Here is a 24,970-nt window from a genome sequence, read left to right as displayed (position 1 = left end):
TTTTTAGGCCATTATAAGTATTATATACTAATTATTATTATATATTCCTCTAGTAACAATCATTAAAAATTATATCTAATCAAGCAACATTCATAATTTCACATAGTCAAAATATATATATTTTTAATTGTGTGTATACGAGTATTCAAGAAAATCTATTTAAAAAATTATTTCATTGTATTTTATAATACAATGTAATTAATATTGTACAAACTGCACTTTTAACTGAGCAAATCAATTAATTCGTTGAATTTGAGATAATTGTTGGCATTTCTAATAATATATCCACAAAGTAATTATAGAGAGAATTTTTAAAACTTAGCTTCTAAATTCGGCTTTTTGGCATTTATTTAGACATGGACGAAAATTATTATCATTCATCATAGATTTGCTTGTCTTGGAAGGAAGAATCTATGCGTGTGACAACAAAGATCCATGGGTCAACTCGTAGGTCATTACTTCATCTGTGCACAGTTTGATAGTGCTTACACTATTTGCTGACCTGAAAACACAAGTCTCCTTAGAATGAAATCTATTGTAAGAGCAATATAGCTTAAACTGCATATAAATATATTACCTAGAGACACCGACTTCATTTTGCTGATTATGAGTGCCACCTGGTTGTATAAGATGTGCTTTGAACATTAATATTAGGCCGAGGATAACAATGGGTAGTCCGAGCAATGCGCATATCAATTCTCCACTCAAACTCGGCTGCATCACGAGACTTCCATCTGTAAAGGTAGATGGATGATTGAAAAGTTATGTTTTGAGTACCTACTCTTATCACTTGTGAGTAAGTATACAAACCTTGGCTTTGCGTAAATAGTGCCCACCATATGCCACTCAACGGCAAAGCTGGAGACATCATAGCTATGGTGAATACAGACGATTGGGACAAAATCATAAACCTTACAGAACTGATTGAAAATACTGTGTAGGATATAAACACCCAATATCCGTAGATGTATAAATAACCACATCCTTCTGATTTCAGCTTAGTTATGGCATAAACAACATTGGTCTGTGCATTACTTGTCAATTTCTCACCCGATTCTCTATTATCTGTCATTTCCACTAAATCGGTTCCTTTTCCTTCGTAATTTATCATTTCCACATCACTCGTAGAAACTTCGTGGCCTTCTTTATCATAGTGATCGAGGTTGTTTTCGAAGGCCTTGATGTTTTTGAAAAAGTTCTCTACGTCCACGGAGTCATTGAACACTTGTATGTCGGCATTCCTCTTGGATCTGTTTGATGAGTCTACTTCGTATTTTGTGTTTGTTCTTGCATCTTGGTCTTTGTTTACAGCTTGCTGACTAGAATTGCCAATATTCGAGTTTAAACTTCTTACAAACCTTACGTCGAGTCTCGCTCTGTGCTGTCTGTGTGTTTTTGCCGGCAATGGGTCGTGCTCTCTGATAAATAAATCTTGTTTGAAAGTTATTTCGTGCCCATTTATATTAATGCTTGTTTTATTAAGAATGACGTGTCCCACGAGAGTGGGCTTTAATTTGTTTGTAATTACGTGTCCTTGTAAAAAAGAATCTGTCGGTTGTATTATTTTGAAACCTAAAGAGTTAGTATGTTGGTCGGAAGTTCGTTTATCTCTTTTCAAATTGTCATCTTCCTTTATAGGGTTAATTTCTCCTTGTTTGAAATTCATTGAATTATACACAGTACCTGTAGGAATATTGAAGATTTTGTTATTTTTATTTAAAATATCCTTTTTGGAGTCAATGTTCAAACGCTGTTTCTTTTTGTGGCTCCTTTTTTTGTTTTTTTCTTCGTAGTTGTCATTTGTTTTATGTTTCTTCTTTGTGTCGAACCTAGAAAATTAAAATGCTTTTGATTAGGGTGTTAATTTGCTTAATCTTTCTTTAAACTAAACATTATAATATACCACTGATTTATATATTTTGTAGGCCATATAATATTCACGACATTTTAGGTGTTTCCAAATCCTTGTTTACAAATCTGGGTTTCTCCACACCAGTAGTTATTCTTAGTAGAAATATAATATTACCTACCTTTGAACGATTCAAAATTGATGGAGAACGCAACTTCCTAATCACCTTACCTGGAATCCTGACTATGCGCGTGTTCATGTTGCAGTAACCGTCGTTTGTTTGCATTGATTTTGATCTCTCCGAAATCCGAATTTATTTTAATGGGTCTGTGGAAAACAAATTCACATAAATTCTGAGAACACACATGCATTATAATTGGATAATGAAGGTGGGTAGATACTAAATAGATGCTGTCATCTGGCAATGTTATCCACGATAGACATAAAATTTACCACGATAGACATAAAGTTTTGTAAAATATGTTATTTTATTATATGAACTTAAAATAATTATACATTTATATATATCATAAATAAACTCTACTTACTCTTCATTTGGATAGTCAGGAACTGCCATTGCGGCAGCTGGCAATGTATTGACAAGATGTCGGACATTATCACTCTCACCCCACTGTGGGATATGACATGTCAATCCCTTGAATGTATTATTCCACAGAACTTCATTGAACTCTGTGCCCTAAAACATAATATGTATTGCAATCTCACATTTTAACTTTTCGTGGTCATGTGAGGCTAGTGATATTGTTGAACAATCTTCTTGAAGGTCTCCCTTATGGTTTTAGTATAGGCAGGGATGTGCTTCATGTAGGCAGAAGACCAGTGCCTATCCTAACTTACCCGCATGGTATCGTGACATAAAAATGCAAGCAGTACTGTACAACGGGGTTGATGTGTTACTTGAGCCCAGTACAAAAAAATATTTAGATCTGTATTTGGTCTATAATAATGAACGTATCGACATGATTCATTGTTTCCCTGACAGGTAACACTTATTGTCACGATACATTCATTATTGTAGACCAAATACAGATTTTTTTTTTTTTTGTACTGGGCTCAAGTAACACATCAAAGTTCAAGTAGCTAGGTAACTACGGTACCTACCCTACCTTACTGAGTAGTACCAGCTTTACCTTACTTTATTACCTTACCTCTACTTCCTACCCTAGTAAGCAGTACTCAGCTTACCTTACTATCTACCTCTACAGATGGAGACTGACTGGAGAATTCCGCCGTAATCCCTCGCACTCTCTTTATCCCTCCATTTGTTCAAGTAACTTCAGTTCGACAATACGGTTAATAAAATTGAATAATTGATACTTATTAAACTCTTATAACCTAACCTAGCCTTACCTAACCTAACCTAACCTTTATATGAACATACTCGTATCGCTTTACTAACTTAAAATATAATACAATCACACGCGGTACTTATTCTAAAAATTGTGATTGTGAAAAAATTGATCATACAGTAGTAGTTGGAAGACGACTGACTTTTTTCTTTTTTTCGCTATGTAAAAATAATCGTTAATAATAATGTGAACAATAAAAGTCATTCTCAGCAACGATCCAATTTTGACATAACTTGTTTTGACAAAAAATGACCCTTTTTAATCGGATTAGAATTATTAGATTTTTTTAACATCTAAACATAGATGAAGAAGAATATGGAAGTCTAGGCATTAACGGGGCTTACGACCGTCATAGGCTGGATTAAGTTATCACTTTACCCTCGCGTAACATTCACCAATATACCCACGATTGACAACCACACTTCTCAAATTCTTGAAAGTCCTATATAACCTATCCAATTTTGAAGCATTGTACATGAATCACTAGAATTTTGATTAGTGACATCTATTAGTGAGACGATGAAGCTTTTTTTACTGAGCGGATACTTTTTAAATAAATAAAAAATTCCATTTTATTATTATAATTATTTGACATTAATTCCAAGATCGTTTTAGCGATTCGATACATTTATATTTTTTATTATAATTTTTAATTTCTTGAACAATGCCATTCTTCTGCACATTACAGAATAAATATTTTAAATTCAACTTTAGTAATTTCTGGTAGATCTGATATTTACTCACTCTCGCAATCGAGCCTCCCATGTAGACTATCGCAGCAGTCAGCATGAGCAACCAGGTTGATCCTTGAATCCACAATGCAATGACGACACTAGATTTCTTGTTCTTGTGTCCAGCGTTTGAGTCACACGGGTGTTCTGCAATTGATCATTCTCATGACGTGTTACTATTAGCTAATAAATTAATATGAAAAATCACAAGACTATCGGTAACATTCTCATTGAAATCTGTAGAGAAGTTAAAGAGATATTAAGGTTTAAACTTTAGATATATGGTATGAGTAAAACGAAAAACGGATACCGCTATACTTCATCAAATTTTACATCATAGGGTGTGTTATGGGGCGTATCTCTTTATGTATCCGCTTTATAAAGCTGTAATAGTAGTAGTGTGGATTCGTTTCTGTGACGTCATTCGTTACCAACTTACGAAAACGATGTTTTTACGAATGCGAATTTCGCGAACACAAAACGAGTCTTACACAATCCTTTATAGGTTGAGTATGTTAAATTAGATATTCCTCCCGAGTGATTACAACACTCCCTATTACAACACTCGCAGATTAGTATTACTCCCTCTCGTTTACCCATTCGAATAGCTTCACTACTACTGCACAGCTTAGGTCAGGGAAGGCGAACCTTTTCGAGTCTGAGTGCCATTTTTTTTAAAAATACATATAATATCGCTTCAAGAACGGAATTTTTAATATATGACGTTGTTGAAAGGAGTGAGCGATATATAAATTTGTGATTTTTTTCACTGTAATATTTATTCAATATTACCCTGGACTGGTACCTGAAGCGGAGGGCTGATCACCTTTCCTTCATGTGTTAACGATCAAGTTAACACTGCGTTTATATGACATAGTGCCCTATGCACCATTGGGGTGCGGATAAGGGTTTTATTATTATTATTATTATTTTATATATGTATAAACTATATATTTTTCTTTACCATTATTATTTGCTGGATGATCTATGGGCACATCCGCGCTTCTCCTGTATGCTTGATCTCCCGTTTCTTCCCTTGAGACTATTCTAGAGACAGTGGAGAGAAGAGATCCAGACAGGGATACGTACAGCGAGCCCTGTAAATATAACTGGGTCATGTAGAGCAATAACATAATATGCTGAGGATACGGCATACGGCACGGAAACAAGAGCCGACACCGCGAGAACAAAAAGCCTTCTTAGGACATCCGAAATGAAGACTCTACGACCCATTGCAGGCCTAACACTTCGCGACAGAGTAAGAAACTCAGATATAAGAAAAATCTGCGATGTTGAAGATGTTGTGCAATGGGGAAGAGAAAGAAGACGTTTCTGGAGAGATCATGTGAGAAGAGCGAGTTCGGATCGAGTGGTGGCAGCGAACAGCAGCATAGGCGGGATCAGACCCCCAGGAAGACCACCTAAACGATGGAAGGATAGCTGGTCTTCCACCTCCCAGGAGCGACCCGAGAATGACAGGACCTAGTCCTAAAAGAAGAAGAAGAAGAAGCAGAGGATATAGTAAACATCATACAAAGATGCATTAAACGGGTGACCTAATTATCCACCTTCAATCACTTCGTTCCTGTTAAAGGATATATGCAAAATGTAAAGGAATTCAAACAAATCATTTTTAGTTCAACCATTCAGTCTGGTTAAATAGAAAAGAAAAAAAACACACATTAAAAGGTGACACACCCGTCAAAAAGCACCTGTACGTAAGCACTGTTTAGTATTGCGTGAGTCGCTGTTACGTTCAACAGATGGCGCTGCCATTTTTTTATAAACACGTTTTTGTCTGTCATAGGTATAAAAACACCTATCATTGGTGTATGAAAAAACACGCGCGTATTAGAATGCAACTTTGTGGCAAAATTATTTTAGGAGATTTGAGTTTTGGAACAAACGACCATTTACATTTTTATCTATATAGATGTATTATGTCAAAAACGCCAAGATTCCAGGGGAAGGATAAAATGTTACTATAATTTAGCTGCGATCAATTTAAATTAATGCTATTAATTTAAATGCGATCTCTCAGAAGAATGTGCGACAAAACGATGTATGATAGATGTACGAATAGTGAAATAAGGAAGGAATGCAAAGCTGAGATAAGCATTATCGATAAAATTAAGAAAGGTGTGTTGAGATGGTTTGGACATGTAGAACGAATGAATGAGGAAAGAACGGTAAAACAAATTTATGAGGCGAATGTTAGCGGGAAAAGAAGCAGAGGAAGACCGAGAAAAACATGGCACGATCAGGTATGCCAAATACTTGAAAGTGGTCAGGTTAGGAGTCGTAACAATCGGCGGGTATGTATGAGGAGATGCATGAATGTGGAAGAGGCGAAGAATGTTTGCAAGGACAGAGTGGTGTAGCGCTCTATTCTCTCTGCCTACCCCTGCGGGGAAGCGGCGTGATGGTTAGTTAGTTAGTTTATAATTTAGCTGGTTAATTTTGTTAAGTGCGATTAACTGTCTTGAGAGTGTTGTGCTTTTCGGGCACTCATTTTCAAAATTTCAAGATTTCAAATTTTTCCATCGTAGATCGATGGATTTCCACTTACAACAGGCCGCTGAATAATGTGCTCTTCAGTCAATGTGAAATGTAGTGTGAAGAATCCCAAACCGACCAAGTAGACTATTGTCCATCCAACGCGAGATTGCCAGCTGTTTTCTGCAAATAATAATGAAACAATTACTTCTCACGACTCAAATTTAGGGTTGTTTTTTTTTTGAGGCTTGATTTTTTAACTAGCAACATTGTCATATTATTTTTTGAAAATTTTTAATTTGTATACCTCTAAAAAAACACCCTATACTTATTACTTTACCTTAATAATGTTGAGATTATCGATAAAATTAAGAAAGGTATGTTGAGATGGTTTGGAGATGTGAATCGAGTGAGTGAAAATAGAAGCAGAGGAAAACCAGGGAAAACATGACATTATCAAATATTTCAAGTACTTGGGCGTGATCAGGTCTGAAGTCTGAATAATCGGTAAAGATGTATGAGGTGATTTTTTCACTCTAATCTTTATTCAATATAACCCTGGACTGGCACCTGAAGCGGAGGGCTGATCACCTTTCTTTCATGTGTTCACAATCAAGATTACACTGCGTTTATATGATGCAGTGCCCCATGGCACCATTCGAGTGCGTATAAGGGTTTGGAGAAGATGTATGAGGAGATGCGTGAACCTGGAATTGGCGAAGATGGTTTGCAAATACAGACTGGTGTGGCGTTCTCTCTGCCTACCCCTGCGGGGAAGCGGCGCAATGGTGAGTTAGTTAGTTTCTTCTTCATCTCTTTGTTCTCCACCGTTGCGCATTTAACTACCGAAGCCCTGGACCGGTTGGCACCCGGAGCGCAGCATTGATACGATGCAGTGCCCTACGCACCTCTGGGTTAGAAGATGAAGAAGAAGAGGAAATACTCACCGACGCGAGATTCGGCTCCACGGCACTTGAACTGGTCGCATAGTCCATAGTCCGCCGCTATGAAGAGCCCCACGGCCATTACTGACGCTGCGAATAGTTTGCGGAGCCCCAACACTAGAAAATCGGTAATTATAATACAGTAAGAATCGGTAATTATTATACAGAAAAGAATCGGTAATTATAATACAGTAAGAATCGGTAATTATAATACAGTATATACAGTCGGTAATTATAACTTGTGATTTCGACTTACGCGAATTTGTACTTAATGTATTAATTTTAAATCAAACACAGATTTTTTGAGTCTACTAAGTTAGTAGACTCAAAAAATCTGTGCTTGATTTAAAATTAATGCATAAATTAAAATGGAGTTCTACAAATTAAATGCCAAATCAATAAATAATTCGTACTTACATGATTTTTTTTAATGTGAAGATTTAAAAAAAATCATTCCATGTTTTAATTTTTTAAAAGAAACTTTTTTTCAAAATAATTAACCCACAAAGCCTTTGAAGGCTTGTTTGCAGGTAGGATACTTAATAAAAATACTAAATAAAAAACAGTACCATTGCAACCTACGGTAATTACCAAAAATAGAGAAATATAAATAATAACAGTAGTTGAACTTAAATGTAACTATGTATATGTTACACATAAATAATTATGTACGTATCTACGTACGATAACTTCTAAAAATAACGTTGTATTTAATATTTGCATGTGAAAACGGTATTTTAACCAAAAAAACAATTACCCAAAATATTACCTGGAATTAAATTAAATTATAATTAAAATGTAACTTTGTTTTAAAATCACTACAAATATTTTATTATAACTTAAATAAAATGTCTAACAGTTTCGAAGCTAACCGCTTCTTTATCAAGACTAATTAATAGTATAAATCAGTCTTGATAAAGAAGCGGTTAGCTTCGAAACCGGTAGATAATTTAGTTATAATAAAATATTTATATTGATTTTAAAACAAAGTTACATTTTAATTATAAAATGGAAAATCACAAAGTTAGTGCTTCAAATTTGAATCGTAAAGAAAATTAAGTTGCGTATGTTGGGCCTTAATAATAAATAAAAACTAATTTATAGTATAAATCAGTCTTGATAAAGAAGCGGTTAGCTTCGAAACCGGTAGACATTATAATTTAGTTATAATAAAATATTTATATTGATTTTAAAACTAAGTTACATTTTAATTATAAAATGGAAAATCACAAAGTTAGTGCTTCAAATATGAATCATAAAGAAAATTAAGTTGCGTATGTTGGGCCTTAATAATAAATAAAAACTAATTTATAGTATAAATCAGTCTTGATAAAGAAGCGGTTAGCTTCGAAACCGGTAGACATTATAATTTAGTTATAATAAAATATTTATATTGATTTTAAAACAAAGTTACATTTTAATTATAAAATGGAAAATCACAAAGTTAGTGGTTCAAATATGAATCATAAAGAAAATTAAGTTGCGTATGTTGGGCCTTAATAATAAATAAAAACTTCGGAAAGAAAAAAACGATAGTTCAGTAATCTGAATATAACTTTATACTGACAAATAGAATTCCCCCACTCTGCAAATCGTATTTTGTCGTGATATTATACGACTCGCGCAGTGTAATTATTTTGTATCATATTGTGACTAGTGTATATACCATAATTATAATTATCCTTTCCTTTGCTGAACCCAATTAATCGTTAATTACATGTTGCGTGCCGAGAGAATATTGGAGGATGTTGAGGAAATATATGGGTCATTTCCAAACCAAGCTCCCAGCGGCTCTCAAAGTGTGGTCCGCGGAGCCCTGAAGCTCCGCAAAGCCTCCGCGAGGGCTACGTTGCGACAAGTAGCACAAGGCGTCGTCCTAATACACCGCAAATACGCGATCATCGCGCGATTGCCCGATAACGAAAATTGGGCGTCGACACGATTATTGCTCAATATGTTTAACCCTTTCCGGTCCCCCAAAATAAAAATAAAATCTAGGTAGACAGTTGCATTCCAATTGGAAAAAAATATTTTGTACTCTGCTCCACATATTGTTGTAATAGATACGAGTGAGATTGAGATTCGACATTGAACCAGTAAGGGTTAATCGGGCGTTCGTACGAGTAATGTTCCCGAGAACGCGCGATGATCGCGTTGTATTAGGACGACACCTAAAGGTGGGGACTGACCGGAGCATTTTGTCGTAACCTAACATTCGCGGCGAGCATCCGACTTCGGATGGAGCACTCGGAACGAGCGGCGACCAGCTCGGCTCGCTGTACTGACTACACGAATGCTCACATCGTAACGTGTTACGTAGCGACGAATGACTCCCGTCAGTCCCCACTTAACACTTGATACGTCATTCGACTCTCTTCTTTCACGCCTGACATTAAACAGTTAAAAAAAAGAGTCAAACTTATTTTTCAATACAAAAACGGTGTTTTTAAGAGAGAAAAAAAACAATTACGTGAGATGTTACTGTTATGTTCTTAAGCAGTAGAATAAAAACTTTAAAAAAATAACTTACTACCTCCCATTTAAAATATACAATTTTATCAAATTACAGCGTTATTTTGTGTATTGAATTATTGTGTGATATTTAATATACTGTTGTCAAGTCAGTAGTCTATAATATACCTATTTTTGTCATTTTTATTAAATGATTATAAAGAAATAATGAGCACAAGATTAGGTTTTGCTTATTTTAGGGCAATTTAAAATATTTAGGATAAAAAAAAGGTTCCCTCGCCAAAAAAGTTTGAGAGCCGCTGCCTTGGAGCCTTAATTATCTTCCTACTCATCCCCTATCAACCTCCAAAGTACATACGACAAACCCACCCGTCAACCACAGACGTAACGCGTAGAACGGGAACAACAACAAAGTCCGTCTTTATAGACAGCTATGACTTAGTCGTTAAATTTATTACTTTTTAAATAGAGAAAATTCAAACAGACGTTTAGGAGTTGGGTGACATACACACGCACAGAAGAATTAAATAAAATCCTTTTTTTCTCCTTTTTTCTTTACAGAGTTCAACAAGAATACTATCGATCACTCGAGAAACGCTAGAAAATACCATTTTGATTTTATTAAAGCTTATAATTCGACCAATTAATTAATTTACAACGTTTTGAGTGTGTCCAAATACTTGTTCACAAATCTGGATTATCTCCAATTATCTCAAAGGAGTTTTTAGTTAGAATATAATCCAGGATTCGGAACGCACATTTCATTTATTCAAACCCTGATCAGCACCCCAATGGTGCATAGGGTACTGCATCATATAAACGCAGTGTTATCTTGATCATTAACACATGAAGGAAAGGTGATCAGCCCTCCGCTTCAGGTACCAGTCCAGGGTAATATTGAATAAATATTATAATGAAAAAATTACTTATATTTATTTGACCCTCCCTGGGAATCGAACCCGGGACCTCCAGTACGGTAGCTGAGCGTGCTGACCATTACACTACGGAGGCGGACAAAACTTACACGACTTAAACTTACGGACTCACATACAAATGAAAAGTTTCTGCTTAATAAAAAACTTGCCTCGTCCCACCATAGATATCTCTCGTGAAGTCTATCGAGTTCAAGAACTATGTATCGAGATAATTCAATATATCTAGATGTTCCGAGAATTTGAATGGTGTGTTTGTTAATCATGGGTAGAATGTTACGCGTGTGTAAAGTGATCGCTTAAACCAGCCTATGACGGCCGTAAGCCCGTAAATGCCCAGACTTCCATATTCTTCTTCGTCTATGTTGAGATGTCAAAAAATAATTGTTTTATAATGTTTTTTGTTTGTTTTAATCGTTAAGTCATTAAAATTATTACAAAAAGACTTTTTTTAAATTACTTTACCTCCAATTTAAACTTTTTTCCATTTAAGTTTTTGTATGCAAAAAATCTCTAATAAATTCACGATTTTAACAAAAAATAAATCAAAGTAAAATGTTTGGTTTTCATATTGTATATACATTTTCCCTCCATTTAGGTTTTTGTATGCAAAGAGAAATCATCTATATGATTTACACAAAAAATAAATTTAATTAAAAGGTTTTTTTCAATACCTCCTATTAAAATTTTTTGTCTATTTAGATTTTTTAATGCAAAAACACTCAGATATGTACATTATTTTCACAAAAAATAAATTCAATAAAAATGTTTTATTTTTCAATACCCCGCATTGACATTTACCCTCCATTTAAGTTTTTTTCAGTCCCTTAAAAAACGTAAAATAGGAATTTCACTGATTGATTTATTTGAAAATAGGCAGTTCAAAAAGTTATTGATGACTTACTTTTCTTGCATAAGAAGAAGTAATAGAGGAGTGACAGGATGATGATGACAGCCTTCAAGGGGTCCTGTAGATGGCACGGAACTCTTCCATCCACCTGAGCGTATGTGACCATAAGACATCCGCATCCATAACTCAGGGCTGCTTCGCATAACCTATTAATATTATATTTAATTATTTTTTTTATTTTATTTGGAAATTTTACAGAACAGTTACAAAAATACATATACATTAACGAGTAACACAAAACAGGTATTTGTACCATTCCAGTTACAAAATTTTACATTTGGGATTTAATATAAATACCTGGAAAGAGGACGGGGGCGGGTAGGAAAAGGGGAAGAGGGAAAGATCAAAACTCAAGTTAAAGAAAAATTATGTGAAAATATTTTAAAAGTAAAAATTATTCATCGAGCCCCCCCTCAAGATGTTCGATAAAATTGACATTTAAGGGGATATTCGCAAATACAGAACTCATTCGCCAGCCAACTGCTAAAGAGGTGACACGTCTTTCCGCGCCCGATGTATATTTTTTAATAATGTACATATCGTAGTCGTACAGGAGAAAGTGACCAACTAACAAAACGTAAAATGTTCAGGAGGGCCATTTAAGTCACTTTTGCTTTGCAACAAAATAAACATCAATGCAAATAGTCGTGTTTACCAAGTCAATATATTATACTTCCAAGTTTAAAATCCTTTGGGATGTTTTCAGGGCAATATTAAGCTATTAAGATATCAAATAGTCAATGATCACGTTTTTGTACAAAATGCACTTGGTCACTTTCTCCTGTATGACTACGATATATTGGATATTTTTTGTTTTTTAGAATATGTATGGAGGAAAAAAATGAACCCTTTCTTTTTTCTTCTTTCCTTTTCAAACCCATATAATTATTTCGAAATTTATTTTTTCCATACAAAAGAACTATGTTTTAAGAAAAAAATCGATTACGTAAAATGTTACCTGGGTTTAAAGAAAATAAAGTTTGAAAAGAAAATTAAGTGACTTATCGAATACTGGGCCTTAATGTTTCGCTTACGCTCGTTGATACGACTACAGTTCGTTTACAGAGCCAATCATTTGCAACTTCTCATAGAAGCGACGACAATATTGAGTGTGTTTAGTAAAAGTTTCATTTAAACTATGCGACAATTTCTGGCATATTTTGCACACTATCTAATACCATTCATACCAGAATCTAGCCTCCCTAATCTATACATAATCATAAGAAAAAATCGCATAAATCTTGATTAAAATTCGCAAACTGTTCGAACTCGCATACTTATAAATATTTTTTTTATAACATTTTGAGTGTGTTCAAATACTTGTTCACAAAATCTGAATTTTGTGAACAAGTATTTGGACGCACTCAAAATGTTGTAAATAAATTATCTAGTCATATTATATGCTTCAATAATAAAAATAAAAATGATATTTTCAGGCGTTTCTCATGTGTGTGATTATAATCCAGGATTCGGACCTCACATACTGATAAAAGAGTTTCTGCTCAATAAAAAGATTCTTTTCATCTCACCAATAGATGTCTCTAGTGAAGTTATAGTGGTTCAAGAATGATATTTCAAAGTTGGTTCATGTATATAGAGCTTCCAAGAATTTTAGTAGTGTGGTTGTCAAAAATGAGTAGAATTGGTGAAAGTTACACGTGTGTAAAGTGATCACTTAAACCAATGCCCAGCAGACTTCCATGTTCTTCTTCATCTTTGATGAGATGTCAAAAAATAATATAAAAAATATACTTTGATATGCATTGTTCATTCATAAAAGAAAACAGGAAACTTGTATTACATAAGGCGACATCACTATACGTTTTTCGTCTCTCCTGAAAAAACAGTTTTCTTGAGTTGATACTCTTTTGATCTAGGTGTGCGATATGGTACTCTTGCACGTAACATTCGATAGGAGATTGAATTAGCACAATCCAGTCGCGAGGGGTGATGGTAAATTGGAACACACATTGCAAATTGCGCTTCCAATTTAACGAGACTAAAAGTGTATCAATCTTCTTGCACTGAGTTGAATGCACTTTACATGTCAACGAATTGAACTGCACTGAAATACTTTATATAAGTGGCACATACGGTTTAATGGACACGTCAAACGTGAAGTTAGCCAATATAAGTAATATGAAATGTATTATTTTTTGATATCTCATCAAAGATGAAGAAGAATATGGAAGTTTGGGCATTTACGGGGCTGACGACCGTCATAGGCTGGTTTAAGTGATCACTGTACACACGTGTAACATTCACCAATTCTACCCATTATTGATAACCACACTACTCAAATTCTTAGAAGTTCTATATATATATATAAACCAATTTAGAAACCTTGTTCTTGAATCACTAGAACTTCACTAGAGACATCTATTGGTGAGATGTAAAGAAGCATTTTATCAAGCAGTACATATGTACATGTGTTCGAGTGTTATTGTAAACATGGAAACATTTGCAAACCTGTAGGCAATGATTGTATACGAGTATACAACATTATTGTGGTTATATAATTCTATATTAATCAAACCACAATTTTAAAACATTATTCTTGAATCACTAGAACTTCACTCGAGACATCTATTGGTGAGATGAAAACAAGCTTTTTTATTATCTTTTTTACATTAAAACATTTCATACAAATAATATGATTATTCTTAAAATACGATTTTTTGAGTAACTACTGTTGTGCACAACATATTTAAAGTTTTTTCTCTCATTATTTCAGCTTGAAATGAAATAAGTCGAAATAAACTTTTCGCGTATCTGACTCATCAAAATGGTCGCAACTCGAAATTAAGCAGTGAATATTTGTCTATTCGATCAAGATCTAGTCGCCAAAACTGTCGCAACTCGTATGTCTACCCCGCTCGATTTTATTTATTTAAACTTTATGTACAGAAAATAAATAAGTACATTGGCGGGCTTACAAGTAATATTTTCCAACCAACCACAAACAAACTAGTGATGTTGATCAAAACGTTTGATACCTTATATAGCTGTTTGCAATCAGAGGGTAGATAGTACTTGAACAGTAAAAAAAACAATTACAAATTAACATTTTATTGCAGTTATTAAAATTACAACTGTTTTAGTAGTGCTGTCCTTTGAAGAATATTTAAGATATTGACAAATCGGATGAATTGATATATCGTTGTCCTGCAGGAGAAAGTGACCAACTAACACAACGTAAAATGTTCAGGAGAGCCATTTAAGTCACCTTTGCTTGGCAAGAAAATAAACATCAATGCAGTTAGTCATTTTTAACAAGTCAATATATTATACTTAAAATAAATAAAATAAAAACCCTTATCCGCACCAAATGGTGCATAGGGCACTGCTTCATATAAACGCAGTGTTATCTTGATCGTTTACACGTGAGGGAAAGGTGATCAGCCCTCCGCTTCAGGTACCAGTCCAGGGTGATATTAAATAAATATTACAGTGAAAAAATCACTTTTATTTATTTTACCCCCCCTGGGAATCGAACCTAGGACCTCCAGAACGGTAGCCGAGCTGGCTGACCATTACACTACGGAGGCGGACAAAATTTTATACAAAATATTATACTTACAAGTTTAAAATCGCTTTGGGATTTTTTCAGGGCAATATTAAGCTAGTAAGATATCAAGTAGTCAATGATCACGTTTTTGTAAAAAAAAATGAACTTCGTCACTTTCTACTGTATAACTATGATATGCGTCTTCGTATGTAGAATCCGAATCCGCGATTATATAAAAAAAATCATCATTTTTGAGTTGATACAATTTTGATCTAGGTGTGCGATATATGCATGTGAACGCGACCCTTCAATCCATACAGGTACCAAGTAGGCAGATACGTACTAACTAGAAATTCCAGGGAAAACAAAGAGAACGACATTTTGAGTGTGTCCAAATACTTGTTCACAAATATGGATTATCTCCAATTATAGGAGTTATTTATCATATTATTTTTTTGACTATGTGATTATAATCCAGGATTCGGACCACACATACAAATATAAGAGTTTACGCTGAATAAAAATGCTTCTTCGTCTCACCAATAGATGTCACTAGTAAAAATTTTAGTGATTCTTGTACAATGTTTCAAAATTGGATCTTATATATAGAACTTCCAAGAATTTGAATAGTGTGGTTGTCAATCATAGGTAGAATTAAATCACTTAAACCAGCCTCTGACGGTCGTTAGCCCCGTAAATGCCCAGATTTCCAGATTTTCTTCTTCACCTATGTTGAGATGTCAAAAAAATAATATGAAAAATAAAGATAATCTATTCATATTTTGTAGCTATTATATTACATATTCGTAGTAAACTGGGTACACAGAAATGTCTTTGTAACCACTTCAGTGAGAACACATTTCGCTCACTCCTTTCAAGAACGTCATAAATCAAAAATCGACAATTTTCAGTTGTGCATGTTTTCGGAATATACAGAAAATGAACTATATCCCAGCAAAAGAGGTATATTTTTAACTTAATATTTACCCGTTACAGGGCAGAAAGTGTTGTTTTTGCATTTTGAAGAAAAGGTTTTGTTAATTTTAAAAAATATATATATTTAATATTTTTCAAATGGAGAATAAACCTTCAGGTTTTACCTTAAAAGATCTGTTGCACAGTAAAAAGTTCAATAAGGATTGATAGTTATTTTCAATACATTGTGTTATATTTTTAAACTTTAAAAACGTTCTCCTGAAAAATCAAGTTTTTTGATTTATGACGTTCTTGAAAGGAGTGAGCGATTTGTGATCAATAATGTGGTTTGATTAATATAGAATTATATAACCACAATAATGTTGTATACTCGTATACAATCATTGCCTACAGGTTTGCAAATGTTTCCATGTTTACAATAACACACTCGAACACATGTACTCGAATATATGTACTGCTTGATAAAAAGCTTCTTTACATCTCACCAATAGATGTCTCTAGTGAAGTTCTAGTGATTCAAGAACAAGGTTTCTAAATTGGTTCATATATATAGATATTCCAAAAATTTGAGTAGTGTGGTTGTCAATAATGGGTAGAATTGGTGAATGTTACACGTGTGTAAAGTGATCACTTAAACCAGCCTATGACGGTCGTCAGCCCCGTAAATGCCCAGACTTCCATATTTTTCTTCATCTTTGATGAGATGTCAAAAAATAATATAAAAAAATAATACATATGTATTTTCGAGCTTGAACCGTATTACACTACACCCTGAAGAAGGTTAATGTATTTTTATTTATTTATTATTATTTGGCAGTCAGCCTGTGAGAGGATGTTTCTGCCAGCGTCAAGTCTTATTTTTATTTACAAACAAAATAATATTAAAAATTTATCGAAGCTACGAAAATAGGTATCAATCACGGTATATTCTAAAAATGTAAATAAGTTACTGACGGAAAATGTGAAAATCTAGGTCCATAATTCTTAGCCGGGATTAATACACTCATGATTCAAGAAATAATCTGTGTTGTTCAAATTTTCTTCTGGTCAAGATGTTTGGAAACCGTTCAAAATATATTTTTCAATTAAAAAAAATGTTATTTAAAATGTTTTTAATTTATTGTACAAGCTTTAAATTTAGTCTTCAAATATATTTAAAATTTCTACATTTACTATTCATTCATAAATTGTACTTAAAATTGTAAATGAAATATACGAGAATTCATTCATAATATCGATCTATCAATTTGTTTTTATCAACAGCGATACTGAATTGTATGTACATACATACATATATACATTATTATTGAATAGTTATATTCGAATTTTCATACTATTATCTGAAAAAAAGAACACAAACTCGCATTGTTTATATTTACAGGTTGATATTCTTAATATGGAACAATCGCAAATAATAATAAAATTACAACTATGCAATTTTTTCCATTTTATTTGACCAGCTACCGGGTTTGCTGCTGAAACCCGGTTGCTGGTCAAATAAAATTCAAGTGGAAAAAAATACAAAGTTGTTATTTTATTATATAAAATGCAGTTCCACCAAGAAATGTCAGCACAAAACTTAAATCGCAAATAAGTCAATGGGTTTTTATATTGATGATTATAAAGGACCGGAGTCATTTCGCCGTAACGTAACACGTTACGATGCGAGCATTCGTATCGTCAGTGCAGCGTTCCGAGTGCTCCATCCGAAGTCAGACGCTCGCTGCAAATGTTACGTTACGACAAAATGAGGAGGTCAGTCCCCACCGTAACAGTCGCCAAGCATGTCGCATCATGTCAGGATTACAGTGATATTATAAGGAAGAAACGGCGCTAGGTCTTACCTCCTGGAAGGGAACGGGCAGCGGCTGATTAGAAGTCTTTGGATCCTGCCCATCTTCTCGAGGAGCTGCGTGGCGAGCAGCAGCGTCAGGAGGCAGCACGTGGAGGGGAACAGGAACATGACGGGGGTCGCGTCCGTCTTGTCGATGTACGCGGGATACATGACCATGAGGCCGGTCGAGGACAGCGTCAGCGCCAGGCCCGTGAGGCACAAGTCCGCCATGCTGGTCCCGCCCGCCTCGGGTAGAGAATGACGCGCCTCCTTGGGATGCAGTTCCGGCGAGTCTTTGGCGGAACAAGTGGCCGTCTGCTCGTCCCCGTCCGAGCTGGCGTCGCTCTCCTCGATCTGGATCAATTCCTCGTGGTCCGACGGAGACGGACTGTCGTCGTCGCCCATCTCGTACATAATCTCCGACAACGTTAGCGCCGAATTCAATACTAATTCTGTAACAACGACATACTATTTTTAATAATTCCTTCATTAATTGATTCGGCAGTCACTTTGTGGTACATTTTCAGACAGTCCATTTTTTATTTAAGTTTTACTCAGTGTCACAGTAGATTGTAAGAAATAGTGCTATTTCCTAAGAAAAAACTTAAATTGAAAGTTTGACAATCCTTATTTTTATAAAACAAATTTATACATTATTTATTTTTGAAACGCGCAAAATGTGCAGGTCGATTACTTACCCCCAGACGTACGCTGAACGAACACATGTGACGAAAAATCCGCAGCATAGAGTAACCGAGGTCTGGGATAGAATAACGCGATTTATGTATTAGCTTTACGGGCACAAATATACGTCTCTTTTCGCGCGACAAGCCGACAAGGATGTGTAAGACCGTAATTGCGCTATTTTCCGGGTCGCTCGGTACGATGAGAGGAGTACATAGTAATCGGCGACCGCGTATATGAGCGTTGTTTTGCAAATGAAAGTCCCGTATAGTAACGTCCCCACCAAGCGACGCGGCTCCTGCGCGCAGGGTGTCGGTCGAGGATGATTATTTGGCGGACTCGGGTACGATGTGATCATTCCTAGCGAGAGGACGGTCGATATTCTGCCGCGTGCACATCTTACGTCGAGCTTCATACATATGTCACTTCCGCATTCGAAAATCAGTAGCGAATGATATAACCACTGCAATGCGTACACTTTTCAATACCCCCTTTTAAAACACTTTTTAATCAATTATTTATTTTATTTTATTTTATTTATATTTACAGTTACAAAAATACATTAACAGTAATAAGTAACAAAAAAGCAGGTATTTGTAACATTCTATTTACAAAAATTTTCATATGGCATTAAATATAAATACCCAGAAGAGGGGCGCGAGAAAGGAAAATGAGAAAAAGTCCAAGACAAATGATGTCGAAATTGGGGCACGCCACGATGTAAATATCGACTTACTGTATACTATGTACGCTATCGCAGTGCTGACAATGTTGAGTAGAACATTCCCATTTTCATCGTTGACCAATTTTGATGAACGATAAATATAGGAACCTTGTTTAGAGTTTGTTCTTCTCTTGGGAACAACATATTGCATCAGTACAGTATCGAACAGATTAATTACAGTATCATACAGTATCGAACAGATTAATTGAAACAAACTTTTATGGTGTATTTTCGTAAAAAAGTTTTGTAAGATATTTTGTTTATTAGTTAAATCACAAAGTGATATTTAATATGATATCATTTGGGCTGTATTAATGTTTTATTGTTTTTACTTTTCTTGGCATTTATTATTTAAGGTTTTGGCACGTGGATGTCACTTTTTTTTGTCTCTAAACCATACCTGAATTATGGACAAAATGAGCTTTTCCACCGTAGTGCACTCAATTTTGGAAAGCCGATTCTTACAGATTACCGATAGATTTTCAATTAGGTTTATGTCTGGCTAAATTATTGGCCAGTCCAACACATTTCATTGTTTTTGTGTGAAAATTGTTCATATTTTTTTTTTATTTGTGGCCAGGGGGTTAAATCCTGCTGAAATATTCTATTACCATTTGACCTTCGTTTTTGTATCTCTGGTAGTATCTTTTCCAGTAGAATTGGGTGATAGTTCTCACTATTTGTCATCTCAGTCACTGAAAGAAGCAGCCCTTGTCCATAATACGAGTAACACCCCCAAAACATTTTTTTAGAGGGTGTTAAAAAAACGAAAAAAAATTTGTTTCAATTGATCTGTTCGATACTGTAAGTCACATATATAATATTCCCGACGAGTAATTTCCATTACTCATCTTTGGTCATGCGATTAAGGTTAACAAGACTGAAAAACATATAAGAATGTAATATGTAAGGAAACACAGGGTTAAATACAAAGCAATAAAAGGTACAGTAAATAGTTATATAAAAAATAAGGTAAGAAGCATGTTTAACGGAGAAAATGAAAAAAATATAACTTATTACTAACGCAAATATCTTATGAAATAATTTTTTCAGTTTTCATTTTGGATCCCTGGCTGCGTTCTAAATATTTTATATGTCAGGCAGCTGGTTAATTTGGGTATAGGCCATATATTGTAAGGGCCATACACTAAATGTATTTTACTATGTCCTCGTGTATTATAACGATGAATTTCTCCGTTAAAAATCGGTTTAGTGTTGCTCATTAGTCATTTTGAACATTTGGTTGGCTTCTTAGCAATAAGCCCTCCAATTTACATGTTTCTTTTCTGTAGATAATGTTTAAATATATAAATATGTTGGGAGAATGTCAAAAGGTATAATGTTAGCGCTCAAATAAATGTATTTCATGAGTGGTGTATTGTAGACGAAATACAGCAAACCCCCCTACAACGTTGAAATAGGTACCGCTCTATCGGAAGGAACGTTATAAGGGGTTAATGTATAAAATTGTACGTTTTAACTAGCGGAAATGACTGTAATGAGTCGTTTAAAATTTAAAAAAAAATAACTTTGACACCCCTATAATGTTGCCTCCGATAACGCTGAACCCATGTCAACATTATAAGAGGTTTACGGTATATTTCGAATAGCACTTTTTTTGTATTACTTGTATTTATTCAAATTAAATTATTGTTAACTGGTGCGAACGTGCCTTTACGTTAACGCTGGCGTTTTCTTCACCCTAGTGATCGCCTTGTGATCGGAATAATATTTTTTTCTTCCGCCCTTCCCAAATATTCAAAAGTACTCCTGCATAGTTAGCCAATCGCATTTTAAATTATTGTAAATATTTAAATAGTTCGTCCGACAAACTCGTGATCTATGCTATTTTTACCATTTAAAATATCGCCTAGTTTATCGCAAATCTATTTAATTGGCAACATTTTGAGTGTGTCCAAATACTTGTTCACAAAATCTGGATTAGATGATACCAATAGATGTCTCTAGTGAAGTTCTAGTGATTCAAGAACAAGGTTTCTAAATTGGTTCATATATATAAAACTTCCAAGGATTTGAGTAGTGTGGTTGTCAATAATGGGTAGAATTGGTGAATGTTACACGTGTGTAAAGTGATCACTTAAGCCAGCCTATGATGGTCGTCAGCCCCGTAAATGCCCAGACTTCCATATTCTTCTTCATCTTTGATGAGATGTCCAAAAATAACTATTTAATTTGGTTGTTGTGATCTTTCAATTAAAACGTAAATATGTATATATCATATTATAGTAAATAAATATCTTAAATAAAGAATAACAACGAACATACCAACGAACATATCAACGAACATACCTAGTTGACTGATGAATTAACACGGCAGTTTATACGACATCCATAATGGTTTTCTCGGCCACGCCATTTACGTAGTGCCTTCTCGTGTCACTTTGCAAAAACATCCTCGCTATGGTAGTTTGCCTCGGAATAGAAACGGGTTTTGTGGCGCTTAATTAACAAAGCAGCTTAAAAATGTAGTTTCCCTCCGACACTATAATCTACTTTTATATGGTCATCACAAATAACATTTTGAGTGTGCTCAAATACTTGTTCACAAATCTGGATTATCTCCAATTACAATAGTAAACACGATTTTTGGATCTGGGTTCTGAATTTGATATTTTGGGTTCTCCTATGTTACAAATAAAGAAGAAAAAACATTTTTTCCGATCAAAGTTTGCTTTTGTAAAAACTAGAGCGAATTTTCAAGAAAAATAACTTTAAAAAAAAATTATAATTTATGTTTTAATTACGTTTAACAAAGTTTTTGCTGACCATAAAAATCCTTTAATTCTAGAATTATAATAAATAATAGCATATAAATGTAAAATAATAAAAAATCGTGTTGAAAAATCAATATTTCTAGTAGTTCTCCTATGTTTGTAAGGAATTTATCACATTATTTTTTTGACACCTCATCAAAGATGAAGAAGAATATGGGAGTCTGGGCATTTACGGGGCTACGACCGTCATAGGCTGGTTTAAGAGGTAACTTTACACACGTGTAACATTCACCAATTCTACCCATTATTGACAACCACACTACTCAAATTCTTGGAAGATCTATATATATATATATATATATATATATATATATATATATATATATATATATATATTATATGAACCAATTTCGAAACGTTTAGCATATTGAGCCTCAAATGTAATCTCCCATCACATTCTCATTGTACTGCCCTTGGTATCTTATTATCTTTCAAAATCCATCACATTTTGGTTAAAACATTTTTCATGCTCCTATAGAGGAGTAATAATTGAAAATTTATATTTTAGAACAAATTATATTCAGATACTTTGTTATTTTAAATTTTGAAATTAATCCTTTGGAAATATTAGCTAAAACATTGAAAAAAAATATTCCCCTGTTTTTTTTTTTAAATTACTTACACAACTCATTACTCATAACTTTACTAAGTAGGTACTTTTATTCCTACTATTACTATCATCGTGCAATTTATCTCCAAGTGTAGGCAGAGAGGATGGAACGCCACACTCGTCTTTCCTGACAAATGCCAAACTGTTTACACCGCTGTTATTTATATTATATCAATCTTCTTTCACAAATGAATTAGTTTTTGTATTTTTAATCATCTGCTCAGGTAGGCACCCATATTGTCTTTAAATTGATCCAGGTGAGAATGTAACACGTGAAGTTTATGGGACATTTTTCAGCACATAATTTTAAATCTTTTCAGCATAGTTTCAGTCAACTTTTCATAATTGTTAGCTCTGTTGTTACCAAAAAAACCCATGAACTACTACTTGAAGACTCTCCCAGGTATGTTTTCTGTGAAAAATAGGCTTCATAAGCTTCGCAAAGAATAAAATTTGTTAGCAAAGATTTTTTTATTTATTATTACTTCAATAAATTCGTCGCTTATAAAACAGAATGAATCAACATCCTATTTACACTATCTTGATGCCATTTTCTAACATAAAAAATACACAAGGGTGGTTGTTACAGCTATGAAAGACGATAAACACTCACTTCTGTACCTTTCACAAATAATATGCAGTTTATCAAAGTGCTACCAACTGTTACTCATAAAATTAACTAAACTTTTCAAACCCACTTATCGACGTAAATTAGACAAAAGCAAACTTTAAAAGCTTAAAATGTAAATTTAAAAATTTTTTGAAGTCTATATCAGAATCCAACCATAAGAACAGAAACCCAAAAAAAAATTGTTGACTAGTGTTATATTTTTACATCTCAACATAGATGATGAAGAATATGGAAGTCTGGGCATTTACGGGGCTTATGACCGTAATAGGCTGATTTACGTGATCACTTTACACACGTGTAACATTTACTAATTCTACCCATGATTGACTACCACACTACTCAAATTCTTGGTATATATATATGATCTGATTTCGAAACATTTTACTTGCATCACTACAATTTCACTAGGGACATCTATTGGTGAGATGCAAGAAGATTTTTATTGAGCAGAAACTCTTATATTTGTATGTGAGGTCCGAATCCGAATCCGAATATATATATATATATATATATATATATATATATATATATATATATATATATATATATATATATATATATATATATATATATATATATATATATATATATATATATATATATATATATATATATATATATATATATATATATATGTATATATATTGTTCAAATGCGAAACATAGTATTTGAATCGCTAGAATTTCACTGTACATCTATGGTGAGATGAAAATAATTGGCCTGCATAAATCTGCTATCCAAATATAAATAAGCGAATGGTAATATTACTTTGCGGTGTTCAGTCATTAGTGAACGCGGTTCGAGAATACGCTACCCCGATATCCTTAGGCGTCGATATTGTTTAGCAACCCTTATTCGTATTTTAGAAAAGTATAACTTAAGGAATTTGGTCCAGTTTGGCTGGCGTGCGCAGTGTACAGTCATGCCGCTTACAGTATCTACTTCCAGTATTCCTCCCACGCCCGCGCGTAGTGACGTCACAGCCCATCCCTTTCATGACGCGTGTCGATAGCGCTCTGAAAAGAGACGCCACAAAGTTGCACTCCGTTTCTGAACTTCTCTCTCTAATCGAGTAGTATAAAGCCTCGAGACTTTCATCGATTGCCTTCGCTCCGAATCGGTTCTCACTGGAGATAGCGAACTAAGAACTCGTCTTGACTTAAATATGGGCCTTATACTTATATCCTTTAAAAGCAATAATGTATTCGTCGTTTATGTGTAGTTTAGAATACGCGCGCGTGAATTGTTCGTCCGGAAGATTATGAATGTAGGCGAAATGTGACACCTGCGTTATCGCGAGTTCTCGAGATGTTGGGGAGGAAACAGAGTCTGAAGGGTGAGCCCGTCTTGGCGGACTATGGCCCGGAGGAATCGCTTAACGAAAGTGCAGACATCGAATGGGTGAACAAGGTAATTATTGCTAATTTCACCCTCATCCCCCTTCACAGCCGCTGGACACTCGATCCTAACGACTAATTATTTATGGTCTTAAGCACGAATATGTCATTATTGTTTACGTTTCATTATTTTATTCATAAACCTTC

The 24,970-nt window shown here is 34.3% G+C and overlaps 2 protein-coding genes across 2 annotated transcripts in view; one reads left to right on the top strand and one right to left on the bottom strand.

Moving 5' to 3' along the window:
• On the bottom strand, nucleotides 1–19,007 carry LOC148308681 (uncharacterized). The gene is made up of 12 exons (XM_088261359.1): nucleotides 18,681–19,007; nucleotides 17,993–18,434; nucleotides 11,699–11,850; nucleotides 7,394–7,507; nucleotides 6,520–6,629; nucleotides 4,915–5,047; nucleotides 3,964–4,097; nucleotides 2,398–2,546; nucleotides 2,081–2,176; nucleotides 811–1,829; nucleotides 578–734; nucleotides 1–502 (listed from the first exon to the last, which is right to left on the bottom strand). Exons 2-12 carry the CDS (start codon nucleotides 18,394–18,396, stop codon nucleotides 412–414), a joined length of 2,559 nt encoding a protein of 852 aa, XP_088117485.1. The 5' UTR covers nucleotides 18,397–18,434; nucleotides 18,681–19,007; the 3' UTR covers nucleotides 1–411.
• A 5,641-nt stretch (nucleotides 19,008–24,648) lies between these two features.
• na (sodium leak channel non-selective protein na) overlaps nucleotides 24,649–24,970 on the top strand; it is a 39,640-nt gene continuing 39,318 nt past the window's right edge. The window contains exon 1 of the mRNA XM_088261352.1: nucleotides 24,649–24,836. Within this exon, the coding sequence (XP_088117478.1) occupies nucleotides 24,735–24,836 (102 nt within the window). The 5' untranslated portion in view covers nucleotides 24,649–24,734. The remainder of the gene's footprint in view (nucleotides 24,837–24,970) is intronic.

Source organism: Brachycentrus maculatus, unplaced genomic scaffold, assembly GCF_059751285.1.
Source record: "Brachycentrus maculatus isolate JH-2025_06_01 unplaced genomic scaffold, ASM5975128v1 h1tg000153l, whole genome shotgun sequence".
NCBI lineage: Eukaryota > Metazoa > Arthropoda > Insecta > Trichoptera > Brachycentridae > Brachycentrus > Brachycentrus maculatus.
This window is presented reverse-complemented; position numbering and strand designations above follow the sequence as displayed.